This window comes from Lynx canadensis, chromosome A1, assembly GCF_007474595.2.
Source record: "Lynx canadensis isolate LIC74 chromosome A1, mLynCan4.pri.v2, whole genome shotgun sequence".
Taxonomy (NCBI): domain Eukaryota; kingdom Metazoa; phylum Chordata; class Mammalia; order Carnivora; family Felidae; genus Lynx; species Lynx canadensis.
The window spans coordinates 72,878,155-72,895,040 of NC_044303.2; the positions used below are offsets into that span (position 1 = coordinate 72,878,155).

Sequence of the window (16,886 nt, forward strand, 5' to 3'; positions counted from 1 at the left end):
TCCTTTGAATTCCTGCCATTATTTTGAAGCTAAGCAAATAAAATCTAAAAGACATCATTTTACACTGAAGAGAGGGGAGGAGAGGTTCATGTCTACCTGAAAACAATTTTCTTATGGTAACATTATATAGATTAAAATCATTATGAAAATAATAAAATTTGTGGGCTAAACGTAGAACTACACTAATAATTCTAGTAATTTGAAATGTAAAGTGAAACCAGTAATTAATAATGGTAACCTGGTGGGGAATTTAGGGGGACTGGTGCTCCTGAAATCTTTTGACAAAATGTCAAAGGATTTCTTCACTACTAAACAGTATTATTTTCTCAATACACGTAAACTCAATCTATGAATCTAACTCAACCCAAAGCAAATCATCTTACCTAAACTTACTCACATCTTACCTAAGCTACTATGCTATCTTACACTTCACTCACTGCATCATTTCTTAATTTATTGCACCACTATGGTATTGACCATTTTCAGACACCTAGTGAAAATGTGCAAGGTTGAAATTACAACAATTAAGAAGAAATGCATAAGCAAGCAAGGTCAACTTTTTAAAAAATCTCAAACATTGTTTTGTTTATCAATTCAGCAACATTCCCATAAGGTCTCTCATTTAGGAAATGCAGAGAAAACTCTACATTTGACAAAATATCCTTGTTAAAAAATTAGACGTCTCAATTTAGAAAAAAATCTATGATTTTGTCTTACCTTAATGCAGCTAACAAATAATAAAATTCTGATTGTCAACAAGTTAGCAACAGGTATTATCAAAAGACAAGTAGGAAGACTCCCATGTACATGACCTTAGAAAACTAAAAAAATACACTTCCCAAAGAAAAGAAGGATGATACGTAGGGGGGAAAATATTCCTTGTTTTATTTTGACCTAAACAGCCGACGTAAGCAGGTGGTCTGTACTTTCACGGGGTAATGGCTCTGAAGCAGTAGCACAAAGAACAATGGACTTTTGATTGATTACTCTTTGCTATTGATTATTTCCTGAGAAGGTGGTCACACCTTCCCTTACATAACATTTGGCAAGAAGACCACTCTTATAACTGATGGGTTTCACTATCCCACTAGAGCAAAGCAGGTTTGTTGATGTAGGTGTACAAATATTTCTGTTTTTTACATTACAGAATAACTTGAAAACAAATTTTAAGTAGCCCCTTTTCACTTCTTGTTTCTTAAGACATCCTGTAATTTATTTTAGGTAAAATGTGTTAGTAAGAAACCCACACAACTACTGATTAAACCATACATGACACATGATACCATGGCTCCTATGACGGTAGCCAAAAAAAAAAAGATTTCAAGAAACAATTGTATTAGCCACACTAAAAAATTTGAAAGGGTATTGCCTTACAAGAATAAAGTTGCTTGTTTTGGTTTAAAAATTAAAAACAAAAATATAGAACTTTTAGGATAAAGTGTTCATTACATATCATTGCTTGTAGTTTCTATTTGAATTTTCACTTTCAATAAAAATAGTTAAGATTCTAAAAAAAACTATTTACAAATTATTGGTTTCCTTGTGTCCTCTTCTTTCTTTAGCTAAATTAATAGATATCATAAATATCTATTTTCATAAATTAGTTAAGCCTTAAAGTGAGGTTGGTCATATTCTTGGATTTTTGAGAATAACTCACAAATATGTAATCACCCTAGTCCCTTAAAAAAGGAGATAAGTTGTGTGTGTGTGTGTGTGTGTGTATGTGTATATACATATATACATGTGTATATATATATATATAGAGAGAGAGAGAGAGAAGAGAGGGAGAGAGAAAGTGAAATATATACTTGAAAATATATACTTTTAAAATGGTCTATTTAGAGCACTGTGGTTCAGTGACATTCTTTTATCTTTGGATCTGGTACCTTCCTTATTTCACTTCAATTCAAGGGCAATGCCAAGTACCTAGGACATGGCAGACACTCGATCAAGATTTGAGAGTCTATGAAAGTGCAGAAAACACAGACTTTGCTCTGAATGACAATCAATCACATCTTGGGATGTGGCACAATTAATTATTTTCAGGCATAAACAATGGCAGTGAGGTATAAAATGCCACAAGAGGAGTATTCTTACTTCACCACAATGAGGGAAGACTTCTTAGAGGTGATGGCATTTTCTCTAAGCTTTAAGAAATGGAGACAATTTCAACAGGTGAAAATAGAAGACAGACGATTCTATACAGAGTAAAGCACAAACAAAAGAACAGGGATTTGAAAGCATGTGGCTAATTTTGGGAACTTTGAAAGGTGTTTGGAGTCTATGGAGGTAAGGAAGGTAGAGAGATAAATTTGGAAAGGTGGGGTACTCAGGGTTCCCACACAATCACCAAAGCCATCTTGTAAATTCCTGTCCTTTACAAGAGGACAAAATGGTACAACAGGTACTCAATTGGTACAAAAATGACCCTTCCATGGTGGGGGGGTGGGCGGGGGGGGGGAGATGATCAGAGTGGGGGATAGAGCTAAAATAAAAACACATAAGTAAATATAAGCCATATCATTATATTAAATAAATTCCTAATTTAAAAAGCATGAAAAGGGAAAAAAGGCCCTACATTTAAGATATATATGTCTATTATTCTTCTCAAAACACAAAATGTGGAGCAATTTTTTATTCTGTTTGCCAACATGTCAAACGTATTTGAATTTACCTGTCGAAATGTAAACTTCAGCCAAAATGGCCTACAATACAAGATGACAGTGTACTTAGTGTCTATACCTCCTCTGCTTCTCTCGAAGCCCCAACTCAGTGGCTTCCATTGTTCTTCTCAGATGTCAGCTCTCAACCTGGAGTTCTCAGTGTGGCCCACCCTGCATACTTGATCTAATCAAGTTTCTCTCCACCTCCCTTGCCCCTGAAGCCTCCACCTCAGCCCTCTTTGTTCTTTATAGGACATTCAGTTTCCTAATTTCTTATTAATTTGTTCCTTTCCATATGCAATGACTTTCTACCCCATATTTGTAACCTCCATGATGGAAGGGACTTCATTTGTTCTACTCATTGCTCTATACAGAACACCTAGAACAGAACCTGACATATTAAGAAGATTCAATAACTCTTTGTCAGATCAATGACATTTCAGTATGAAGATATATGAAATTGTTGTACCTAAAAGTGGTATCTTTAAATGAACAAATCATATTTTTAAAATTTCCTGAGGGCAATTCTTACTCAAAGAGTGAGTTTGGAGGTAAAGGTAACTTTGCTTAAAAATATTTTCTTAAAGATCATTTAATTAAATAATGAAACAAATATATATATATATGTATATATATGTATATATATATACATATATATATACACACACATACACATATATAGTTATGGTTATATGTAATATAAAATCATATAATTATATATCAATATATAATTTATATAATATAAAGTTTTAACATTGATTTTGCTTCAATTAGTAATAACAAATTAATGTTTGATGTTCCAGGGATATATCTATATTTTTCTTCACAAGAGAATATATTTCTTTATATATGAGAAATATAAAGAGAATGAAAGGAAAGGTCTTGATCACATTTCTTTTTAGCCTATCTTCTGTTCCATTTTCCCATGGAAAATAAGAGAGCAAAAGTGACCTCAAATATGTTTTTCTTACAGATCATTGATGCACGCATATCATTTTGAACTCATGAATACCAAGAGAGCAGTCAGGGTTGAAATGGTATAACAGGCCATTAGGAAACTCAGATATCTTCCCATACCTGGAAAAAAGTATATCCCCATCTTATAATACAGAAGCGTAAAGCACACCCTCCTTCATACTATGACAAAACATGTATTGTCCATATTTATAAAATTATCTGCTGGTTGTATATTTAAAGAAGACACAGTAAGTTTTAATCATTGTTTATATCAGAGTAATCTTATTTAGAAGAGAATAGGTTTATTTACTTCAAAAAGATGGCATATTTGGAGCTCTACCTGGTGAAAACTGTGTTCTAAAACATAATCTGATTTAAAAAGGGGGGCAAAGCAAACACTCTAAGTCATGATAATGTGACCCTTCATGGATCAACAATGTTTAGAACAACTGAGTTGCTCTTATAATACAAAGGTTTGCTAGATAAGGCTCTAGGCTAAAGTGGAAAATGAAAACCCATTTTTCTTAATAGCTTTTACACTCATTTGAGAATATTGTCCCCAAAAACTTCATTAAGTCATATTATATTTATGCAATTAGGTATTATATCTGTATAATTTTATCTCCCTTAGAACTGCCATTCTAATTTTCCTCCAATGTTTGCCTTTTAAGTTTGATTCTAAGAGCAAATAATCTCCAATTTCCAATGTCATGATAAGCTCTTGTCCTTTAAAACCATATAGCTATGGCCTTAAAAAAAAAAAAAAAAACAAACAAGCATTAAAACTTTTGGTCATAAATTTGCAAATGTGTAGAACACACACACTCACATGGATACACATGTAAAACATATGCTCCTGTCCCCTGTGTTTGGAACAACAGGGTATTTAAAACAAATACAGCTAGGCACCAAGAATATAACGTGCTGGGCAAACATATACTCCTATTAATGTAAATATATTCTTCGATGTTTCCTGCCAAGCCCCCTTAGTTATGAAAAGCAAGCAAGCCCCATTTCTCCCACAGAACACCCCACATAGTCTCAAAACAATCGCCCTTAGCAACTGGATGTGGAAGCAAGCAGAGATGAACAAAAGCCGCGGGGCTCCGGCTCCTAAGTTGCCTTCTCAGACCCTGACATTTTACAGCAGCAAAAGCAGGTCATGCTGGGCACTAGTTGTTTCTCAAAAAAAAAAAAAAAAAAAAAAAAAAGATGTATAGTAAGGCAACTATTCTAGTCATCTGTATGTAGTAACTGCTTGTTTTGCCTCATGTAATTCGTGAGTCCTTGAATTTAAACTGAAACATGTTAGGGATGTGTGTACCTCGCCAACCCCCCTCCCCAATTCGGGCTCATTCTTCCTCACGCTGCGCCCCTCTCCGCATCCCAAGATGTGACCTCAGGCTTCAGCGCGCTCAGTGCTGCCCGCTTAGCAGCGTTTGGGTAAATCTCAGTTGAACCAGCCCTTAGTTCACACACACCCTCTACTCACTTCTCAGACACCGGCCCCTGCGGAGGGCGCGGTGGAGATCGCCACATTTCGCCAAGGTCTGGGACCCTAGGATGTTTCCAGGAGAGCTGGGAGGCCAAGTGAGGCCAGACACACAAATTCATGACCCCTCGGATCAGACTGGAAGCAGCCAGCGAGACCCCGAGGTGCTGCGGAGATCTTTCCCTAGCATTCTAGACTCAGACGCTATATCCCCGGGGGAAGCCAAGACCCCCCAGAGTAGAAAGATTTTCCCTGGAAGCCAGCCCACATGAGACTCGGGGAGCAAGAGGCAGCCGGCGAAGAGCGGGCCAACTTGCCGGCTCCTGGCGGGGTTTTCAGTGGCTACAGGTTGCCTGAGAGCAGGTTCCCAGCTCCCACGGGCAGGCGGAAGGCGCTCGGAGCGCTCGGAAGGGGACTTAGGGGGTGTGGGGGCACTGAGAGACGGAGGGAGGGAAGGGGGAGCCCGAAGAGGCCCCAGGCAGGTGGGGAGATGGGAGAGATCCGGGGGCGCACCTCCCAACAGTGACCCACACAGACCTTGGCGCCGCAACCTGCGCTTCTTGAGGCCGAAGATGCGCACTTTGGAGAAGATATCCACCAGGTTGCCGTTGCAGAGCCCGCGGTTCTTGCTGGGGCTGCTCCGCCTCCTGCTGGCAGACGGCCGGTCCCAGTGCTGCTCCCGCGCCTGCCGCTTCTGGCGGATCAAGCCGCTGGCGATGGCCGCGGCCATGGTGGCCCCGGGAATGGGTCCGGGGAGGGAGGGGACCGAGGGAAGGGGAGCTGGGGACACGGGAGAGGGAAAGGGCGGCGCAGACGGCGGCTCGCCCTGGACGAGGCGGGGGGAAGAGGCCCGAGGGGCTGGGGAGAGGGGTAGGGGCGCTCAGTCCCGACTCGGACCCATCGCCCTCTCCGCGGAGCGCCGGGCCGGGCGCGCAGGTGCTCCCGGGACGCGGCGGGGCGAGCCCCGGGAGCCGAGGTCGTGTCGGCCGCCTCCCGGCCGCGTCGGAGCCGGGAGTGGGGCCGGGGCTGCGGGCACCGCCTCTCACCGCGCGCCGCCGGAGCCCTCTCGGGGGCCGCCACTGCCACTCGCACTGCCTTCTTGCCTCGCCCCCCTCCCGGGCTGGAGGTAGAGCCCGCTGCCTTCTTCCAGGGCACGGGATGGAGGGCAGGTCCCGGCCGGGTCTCGGCGCGTGCGTCCGTCTAGGGCAGGCTAGGCAGGACTCAGCGCCGGGCTTGCGCTGCCCCCCGGCCGGTGCCGCCGGTGCCGCCGCCGCCGCCCGCTCTCGGGTTCTGCCGGTGATTGTCAAGTGCTTTGGAAATCAGCATCTGGGGAGAGCAATCTTCTCCCCGGAGATCTCTAATCAAAGCGCTTCGTTCCCACCCCACTACACCTCCCTCCCGTTCCCCTCCTATGTCTTTCTTCAGAAAGAAAAAAAAATATATATATATAGTAATGATTTAAAATAATAATAATAATAATAATAATAATAATAATAATAGAAAGCTAAAATGGATTCCAGGGGGGTGGGGTGCTAAGAGGCTGAGCCAGAGCAGGTGGGGTTGAAGGAATATCGGTGCGCTTTTTCTTAGATGAAACTCGCAGGTTTCCGAGGCTTCCGCGGCTTGGCCAGGGCTTCTGAATCTTAACGTGTCTCCTGGTCCCCAGAAACTCTGGGCTGCGGTTGGAGGGCGAGGTGGTTTCCGCCCTCCCTGCTAATCCCTTCAGCGCCGAAACCCCTCCACCCCAGGAAGGAGGAGGAGGAAGCAGGGAGGAGAGTGTGTCCCGAGGAGGGAGGCGCCTCCACTCCTTATCCAGTCTACCCAAACTTGCTGGACTCTCCCTCTTGCTGTCATTTTGAGACCATAACACCGAGCAAAAAGGAGGGGGGTGGGGAAGGTGAGAAGCTATGCTAAGGTTGTACGTATGGAAAGACCCCTTTCCCAAATTTGCTCTCTAGCACTCAGAGATGCCAGCCGCTGTAGCTGCTACAAAGCAGCAGCTGGAGAGGATAATTGCCCGATAGCACACTGAAGAAGTCACCGCAGAAATATTAAGGGTGGGGGACGGTGTCACAGTATTCCAGGGACAACAAAAAGCAGCCAGACTGAGGAACACTCCAATTTGAGCTGTTGTCTTTGGCGTCCCCGGGTAGAGAAGCGCTGTCAGGGAGCGTAGCCATATGAACTGTGTCTGAAATTCAAATACAACAGCTGCTGCCTCCTCCCCTTGACTTCCTGTCTGTGTCCTGGCAGTGTTCTGTCTTGGATAACTGAAAATATAAAGGTCCAAGAGGAAGGGAGCAAGTGGAGGGCACCCTAGGAAGGAAGGTTGAGAGAGAAACACTTCATGCTTGGATGAATACAGATCTGTGGTTTCTAGGATACACTCGGAGTGACAGAGCCAAGTGTAGAATTTGCTCCTGTGGTTTAGTACCTTTTCCTCTTCCCTTTAAGCTGTTTGGCTTTGTCATTACAGGAAGGTAAAGAAAAGAAATGCAAAAACTAGACTTCTCACAATCCAGTGTTAGGAAGGATGGAAGAAAGAAGATTCATCTGGTAATCAAGAGACTTTTAACAATCACTTCGGTGGTGACTGTTTGGAGCTGGAGAGAGGAGAGGCACACTCTGGAAGCAGTCCTAGGAACAGTTCTGGACCAACACACACGTTCTCTTTGTCTCAGGAATAGGCAGTTAAGTCCCACAAAGACTTGCAACCAGGCAAGTGGGAGAAGCTCATCCGAGGGTTGATTACAGACTAGACACCTTCTGCTCTATAGAACTTATCCACAGCCTCTCCATGTAAGCAATTAGTTCTCATCTGTTACTCATTGCATTTACTCCACATTAACTAGTAAGTTTCTTTGGTGGAAGAAAATTTAAAGGAAGTGTGTAGATTTGGGTCCAATGCAATTATCATTGGCTTTAGGATGATGTATATTATATTTAACATTTAAGAACATACTCTGTAAGCTCATTTTCAAAACCTTGCTGTGTTATATCTACAAAACAACCACAATTATTAAAAGGAATAAGCAGAAGTAATTTTGCCAGAAATTTGTAAACCGTAATAACCCATGAGATAGTAAAAGTAAAGAGGTGTTTTAACTATTTTGCTCTGTCTCTACCACTTTGTTTTCTGTTTTAGTGTCTGCGTTCTTATATTTTCACTAAGTGTGTATTTATGTTGTTTTGCCACGTTCCTGCTAAAAAAGGAAGGGTCATTCTGCAAATAATGGCTATTTAAGTGTGTCTTTTTAAAAATTCACTGAAATAAATACCAATGAACATAAAGAGTAGGTACTCCTGCCTTACATTATTGAAGAAAGGTCATTTGGACATTTCAGACTTTATAGATTGGAATTTCCAAATGACTTTACAATTAAAATAAACATATTTATCTAAAGCAAGTGGTGAGTTTTCAAAGAAGCAAAACGTTAAGTACAGTGACCTCTTACATCTAGTACAACATAATCTAGTTTGCCTTGAAAGGTTTTTTTACCCTATGACATATGTGTCTGCTATATTAATTTGGACAGATTAAGATTAAGCTTCTTCTTATTATATCTGTGTTAATGATTTCCTTTCCAGGCATTTTCTTATATTGCAGTCTTTTCCCCAGCTCTTTGGATTGGGTAATTAATTGGGAGGTCGGTTTTTTGGCTCCTTCAGACCCCTCCTTTCACTGTTCAGTACCCTCCGGATAAGGCTGAGATTCAGCACCGCGGACAGAGATCCTGACCCGGCCCTGGGGTAGCTCTCTTAGCAAAAGCAAGTTCCCCTGAGTGAGGAGCGCTGGCTGGCTAGGAGAGTCTCTGATACTCTCCTCTCTTAAAAGCAGCTTTCCACCTTTTTTTTTTTTTCAAGGTGGAAAGGAAATTAATCCTCACAGCTTCCACTAACATTAATAACACTCCTCGTAGCATCAAGCCTTTCAGCTCTTTGATAACGAGAAATACTCTTTCTTTCCTGATGCTTTCCGCCCTGGCACAGCGTGGGGGACCGCAGGGTCCTCAGACTCAGGGCGTCTATGCAGACTGTGAATTTCACAAGCCTTGTGTGTGTGTGTGTGGTTTCCTGTTTTAAGGGAGCTTGGGGTGGAGGCAACATTGGGATAATCAAGGTCCTTTAGCTTAATCCCTGTGTTTTTCTTTTACCTCCCCAAAACGCTGTTTAGTTGTTTACAGATCAAGGAGGTAAGGGAAAGAAAACGCAAGAGAGCCATCTGCTGTTTTAAGCTGTGATAAAAGTGTGTGCAAAGCTAGGGTGAAAACCCTTTCTGGGAGGGTGAATACAAATTCATATCTTGCTCTAATTCAGGAAATGATTTCTCATTCATGAGAACCACCCTCCCCCCCACCCCCGAGTTATTAATTTCACCTTTGACTTTGTAAAAACAAACAAAAGTACCTTCTAGGTAGAGTGGCTTCTGACCAGGCTATCAGGAGTCTAAAGTCTGATTTCACAGTCTTGGTTCATTTCCTAACTCTGCTACTTCCCGGCTGTATAATGACCTCTAGTATGTTGCCTTAGTCTCTCTCATCCTCAGTTTCTTCATCTCGAAAATTGAAATGATAATAGAATCTCCTTTTAAACTCTTGTGATATCAAAGTTAGTAAATGAATGTAAAGATCCTAGTACAGTGTCTGACACTGTTAAGGTGCTCAAAAATGATAGCTCTTTTTATCATTATTATTTTCCAGATCACTCATTCCTATCTTGTAAATTATTTTCCAATTTCCATGCTTTTTTCAATATAAAATTATATGTATTTTGATTGTATTTCTTCATGTCCTAAATGGGTTCATAATAAGATTTAAAGTATTCAGTGTATGTATGTGTGTGTGTATATATATATATATATATACACATACAGTATATATATATATATATGTATACATATATATATATATACACACACACACATACATACACTGAATACTTTAAATATATATATATATTTATTTAATATATATATATATATTTAAATATATATATACACATACAGTATATATATATATACATATATATATATACATATATATATAAGTTTTGGAGAGAGAAGTGTGAGTTCAAATCTTAGTGTGTAATTGACTAAATTTGTGAACTTGGCCCTATAAAGCCATTTCCCCACCCAATTAATACTGATAATAAAATCATTTCCCGTCCTCATAGAGATTAATGTGTGGCTATGAGAACACAATTCCAAAGCCGTAAAGAATTATGAAGGAGTCATTCATGAGAAGGTAATCATTCAAATATCTTCCCTGTGATTGGAGGTCTCCTGAAGATCTCATGCTCCCTTTGACCTCTCTACATTGCATACATTGTTCCCTCTACCTAGAATATAATATGAAACAGTTGCTAAAATCACAGTTGGAATAAGGCAATCATAGGCTTGACTGTGTGTCCTTGAGCAACTCATTTAAGCCTCTCTAAGTGTCACTTCCCTCTTCTGTCATAATAACACAATAAGGTTATTATGAGAATTCAATGGCAACATTATGTAAGACACTTAGAGTGTGCCTGTCACACAGGAAAGTCAACATATAGTAGCTATTGGTAATAACTCTTCATCACTCCCTTCTTCACTTTTTCCATCTTTAATAAGAGGTCTCACAGGCATCTCATGCTTAATGAGGCCAAGATTAAACTCTTAGTCTTCCTTCTCAAACGTGTTCTTCTCCAATCTTCCCTATCTGTGGAATGACAACTCCATTTTTCTTGTTCCACAAGTCAAAAATGTTGGCATCATACCAATATAATTTCTTTCTTTCATATACCATATGTAATTGCTCAGAAAAATCTACTCAGTCTATTTTCTTTTTTTAAAAATTTTTTTTCAACGTTTATTTATTTTTGGGACAGAGAGAGACAGAGCATGAACAGGGGAGGGGCAGAGAGAGAGGGAGACACAGAATCGGAAACAGGCTCCAGGCTCTGAGCCATGAGCCCAGAGCCTGACGCGGGGCTCGAACTCATGGACCGCGAGATCGTGACCTGGCTGAAGTCGGACGCTTAACCGACTGCGCCACCCAGGCGCCCCCAGTCTATTTTCAAAATACATTCAAAATATCATCACTTCTCCTTTCCTACCACTGTCTCCACTACTACCTACCACCATCATCTTTTGGATTATTATAAAAGCAACCTAACTGGTCTCCTAGGATCCACTTTTGCTCTTCTTTGATATGCCCTCAACACTGTGGCCAAAGTGTTGAAAATATAAGTAAGATTTTATCACATCGTTGTTCAAAATCTTACACCTCAACAGAAACCAAAGACCTCATGGTGCCTACAATATCCCATATGATTTGTTTCCACATCTGCCTTCACTTGTTCTCTGACATAATTTCTTCTTCACTTTCTTCATTCACCAGTTCCTGTTCCTCACACCACCTGGCATGCTCCTATCCTATAGCAGGACTTTTATACTTTTTCTTCCATCTGACTTTTTCAACCCCCTCAATTCTTTGCTCACATAGTATCTTTTCACATGAGCTCTTCTCTTACAAATCTATGTAAAATAACACAGTCCATCTCTTCCTTTCTCCGTTTTATGGCCTACACAGCATTTATACCTTTTTAAAATTCTATATATTTCCTTGTTAATTTGGACTCTTTTGATACTTTGAAATATATGAGGGAACATATTTTGTTTCTTTTGTCTACTGTCACATTATCTAGTGCTTAAGATGGTACCAGAGTAGGCACTCGGTAAATATTTGTTTATTGAAAGAATTAAGGAGTTGGATACATAGATAGGTATTACCAAATAAGAGGAATAGGAATCATGCTTATCCTAGGCTGTCAGGGATGAATTACTCTGTGGTACTTGATCTCTTTAAGCACCAAGGTATCTAAAATTCTATCTGGATTACACATAATCTCAACACCATAAAAAGGATACACAGTGAGTACTTTAGCTTTTGCTTGATGACTTAGACTCAATATATGATGACATGTAGTTTGAATTCTGAATTCTAACAGGAATACCCTTGTACTTTACTGAAAGATATGAGACTGATTCTACTTGAACTGGAGAGAACTGTTCTAGTGATCTTTTTTTTTAATCCAGTATTATTAACATAGAGTGTTATCTTTCAGGTGTACAATATAGTGATTTAACAATTCTGTAAATCACAGTAAGTGAAGTACACTCTTCATCCCCTTCATCGATTTCACTTATCCTTCCACCCACCTCCTTTCTGGCAGCCACCATTTTGTTCCCTATGTTTAAGAGTCTGTTTTTTTGTGTGTCTTTCTTTTTTCTTTGTTTTTTTTTCTCTTAAATTCCACATATGAGTGAAATCATATGGTATTTGTCTTTCTCTGACTGACTTATTTCAGTTGGCATATTACCCTCTAGATCCAGCTATGTTACCCCAAATGACAAACACACTAATTTGAAAAAATATATGCACTCCTGATTTTATTTCAGCATTATTTACAATAGCTAATATATGGAAGCAACCCAAGTGCCCATCCAGAGAGGAATAGATAAAGAAGATGTGGTATATATACACAATGGAATATTACTCAGCCATAAATAAGAATGTGCTACTGATCTTTGTGACTCATCCTCCCATACCCAATTTTCTTCCTCACTTTCACATTGCCAGTTGACAATATGCACCTTTTCAAACTTGATACATGTAATCCATTGTAAATTAGAAACATTTATGGATGTATTTATCAGAAGTATCTGTAAATATAAAAGTAAATGAATTTTAATGGAGGAAAGTATATAAACAAGAAAATAAACAAGGAAATTAGTCTTATTAATATTAATTTCATTAGCAATGGTGCTTTTTCCTCCTGACTTCCGAGTTTTTGCTAAGCTCTAGGTGACTTTGTTGCATAGGCTGCTTATGTTCCAATGGTTTACTTAAAAAACGGTACATAATTTTTGAGTTTGTTTCAACTTTAAATAAACAGAAAAGGCCAAAGAATATATTTTGTGACCTTGATATCTCTATTAGATGCTATTTTTCACGAAGTAAAATTTTTGTTTTACTTTTGTTTCTGCCATTGCTACAGCCACTGTTCCAACTTAACCAAATCCATCAAATCTGCAAAACCATTGATTTTAAGATGCATTATTATTTTAAATACGACAATAAAAGACAAAGCTTTACTGAAATATACCATGCCATACATGATAACATGTATACCAGTTTCAGAGATGTTTATACATATAGTGTATTTGCATTTTATAATCAATGACGTATGGTATAATGGCACCATATAACTCTATAAATGAGAATTGTACTCTTATAACCCTGTTGTATTCCATATTTTGCTTAGACATCACACATCTTCTGTTTAAAACAGACTGTGCTTCAGAGCACCTGTAGTCTAAAACATCTTTGGTTTTATTGTTGTTGTTCTTCTTGTAATTTCTTTTTTTCTCAGTGTGTCTGAATTGGAGGGATAGATAGGGTGGAAAAATATTCTACAAATATTTCCTGTTTACTTATTTGATCATCTGTATACAGTGAGTGACACATTCCATTTTGTCATATGGTTTCCCTTGTGAGTCAATCACTTGTGGACATTTTAAATATCTCCTAAATCAAGGATTAAAATATGAGGAACCAACATTTTTTCACAAATAAATTATTGCAAAATAATTTGAGATGAGCTAAAGTGGAGTTAAAAAGGATATATTGGCATCTGTGTTTTTATCCTTTTTTTCTGGATAAATGGGTTCTATTTGAAAATGTATAAGATAATTCTGATAATATAGTCAATACTGATGTCCCTCTTCCTTTTTTACTCATTTGGAAGAACATCAAAAAGTAATGTTAAGATGCACTTGGGACACATTTCCAGCTAGTTAATTAAGATTGAATACCTACCCACTAATTAAAGTTCAAATTCAAAATCATATTTTTTTCTGTGACAGTATTATTGACTTTTATTTTAGATTCAAAGAATAATCTAAGTGGTTATTAAAGTATCTTAAATTAATTTTCAAGAAATAACTGATTGCATTAATGTTAGAACAATCTTACTGATGCATTTTGCTGGATACATTCATTTCTAGTAAGCAACAGATTTTCATCTTCTAAAAAAACCTGGAAAGAATTTTATTGTCACTTAATATTTTGATTCAATAAAGAAAAAGTGAAAAGTATTGGTACCAAAAACTTGTGAACATTCTTTCCTATAGAAGCAATACCAGATTGATACTAGCAGATGGTTTAACTTTACAAATCTAGCGTATTTTTTTTTAAATCTGACTAATACATTGGAAAAATGTTCTCAGTGGCTTCCAGCCTTCTATATTAAATTAAACCCAAAATGTGCATAGCATTCATTTCAGAGTTGTGAATATGGACATATCTTTCCTTACTCTAAATAAGTAGTGGGAGATGATAATAACACTAATTTTAGTAATATATCGGTTAATTAGTTTTTTTAAAAGACAAATATCTTAAAAGAAAAAAATATGTCCAAAAAATTGAGAAATAAACATGAATTTATAATCTCAGTGCAAAGATTCTGTGTGCACATATATATAATCTTACCTATAGTTGACATGGTAAACAATATCTGTGCAATGATTCTTAGAATGGCCACTTTGACAGCAATTAATTGCTCTAGACTGATTTTGTTCTTTGTATTTAGTATATACAGGCTAAACACATACATAAGCATGTGTGTCTGCACACACATGTATACATGTACACACACATGCACACAAGCATGTGTTCAAAAACACATAACTCGATTCCTCACTCTGGCAAAAAGAATTATGAAGCAATTATTTTCCAAAGGAAAATGACTTGCAAACTCTAAGAATCAACTTCAAGACTCTTAGAAAACTAGTTTCATTACCACGTTAAGAGTGGGCAATATCTCTCTAAATTTACTTTTGAATTATTTTCGATAATGGTTGAGTGGAAATTAAGGATATATTTATAGATTTTAGTCATAATCCTTTAAATGTAAATTAAGACTACATCTCTCTCAATTCTTAAAACACCGAAATAATATTTGCAGTATAGTCTGTGAAGAGCTTTACCATGTATTGAAGTAGGTATCCTGATCTCCATTTAGTAGAAGAGGAACGTAAGCCCCTGACATGTTAAATGAGTCCTGTGTTTACGCTGGTAGGAAGTGGAGGAGTCAGATCTTAAGCTCCTGCTTTTCCTACCACACTATGTCCACCCAGCACTCAGCTATTGACAGCGTAAGTCTCTGTCACAGCACCAAGTCTAGTAATGGGGACTCATATGGGATCTGAGGACTTTCAGCAGTTTCATGCATGGATTTTGTATTATCTGTGATTCCCCTGAATTTATACTAAAAGGAAAATGATGGTATGCAAGTGGACTTTATGCCCACTGGCTCACAGTGTTCATCCAATTCTTTTTTAAAAATATTTTTAATGTTTATTTATTTTTGAGAGAAAGAGAGGGGGGCAGGTAGGGGCAGAGATAGAGGGAGACACAGAATCCGAAGCAGGCTCCAGGCTCTGAGCTGTCAGCACAGAACCCGATGCAGGGCTCGCATCCATGAATGGCGAGATCATGACCTGAGCTGAAGTTGGACACTTAACCGACTGAGCCACCCAGGAGCCCCGGTGTTCATCCAGTTCTTAAGGAGACCTCGTCTAAAGCAAGAATAAGAACCACAAGTGTAGAAGGAGGCAATGATAATAGTAATAATAATATAACAGAATGGGCACATAATACCCATTAATAGGTTTTCTGACTATAAAAGTTATACATGCTCATTGAGAAATAATTGCAACATAAAAACAAATGGTAAATAAAAACCAACTCTGATCCCAACATGAAAACTTTTAAGTGTATTTTTTTCTGTTTTTTTTTTTTTTTAAATCATTACATGAAAATTTGCTACCCTATTTTTGGCACAGTTTAGTGACTGAGAAGACATAATTGAGTAAAAGCCAGTGTATCAAAGCATACATTTTAACTTTTTAAAAAAATGTTTTTATTTTATTTTTGAGAGAGAGAGAGAGACAGAGCACAAGCAGGGGAGGGGCAGAGAGAGGAAGACACAGAATTCGAAGAAGGCTCCAGGCTCTGAGCTTTCAGCACAGAGCCTGAAGGGGCCCCAACATGAACTGTGAGATCATGACCTGAGCTGAAGTCGGCCACTTAATCGACCGAGCCACCCAGGCGCCCCTCAAAGCATACACTTGAATCATATGACCTGGAAGTCCATCAGAAACCACCATACTCTAAACACCGGCAAAAACCTCTTACAACTCAGAAATCACTTTCTTCTAAGTTTTGCTGTACATGTTCTGAACTCTGGGACCAGTTCTCATCTTAGTGTTCAGAGTTTTAGAAAGTCTAGCTAAATATCTTAAGCCTTAGGTTTCTGGAAAAGTTTACATGAATCCTCTTCTGATCTTATAATCTACCTCCTAAGATGACACATGTGAAAATAATTTCCAAAGTACAATGCACCTACAAAATGTTATAAATCGATGCCATATTCTTGAGCCTCGTCCTATTTAGTATGGAAGAACTAAAAATTTAGATCCTTAAATTATTCCCTTGAATCTTCCTCAATAACCTATACGTTTCCTATTGTTTCCGTAACAAATTACCATAAAGTCAGTTACTCAAAACAACACACATTTATTCTCTCCCAGGTCTAGAGTTAGGAAGTCTTTAATCAGTCTCATTGGGTTTAAGATGTCTACAGAACTGGTTCCTTATGGAAGCTCTGAGAAAAGAGTCTGACTGCTGGCTTTTTTTCGTTTGTTTGTTTTCTAGAGGTGAACTTCATTCCAC

General features: G+C 38.7%; 1 protein-coding gene across 2 annotated transcripts in view; it reads right to left on the bottom strand.

Moving 5' to 3' along the window:
- The window catches only part of FGF14 (fibroblast growth factor 14), a 618,457-nt gene that overhangs the window by 167,156 nt on the left and 434,415 nt on the right, over window positions 1-16,886 (bottom strand). The window contains exon 1 of one of the 2 annotated variants that reach the window (XM_030313648.1): window positions 5,650-5,842. The exons of the other annotated variant lie outside the window; for it this stretch is intronic. Coding sequence (XP_030169508.1) covers window positions 5,650-5,842 — 193 coding nt within the window. Of the gene's footprint in view, window positions 1-5,649; window positions 5,843-16,886 lie in introns of those variants that run through there. 2 annotated transcript variants of the gene reach the window in all.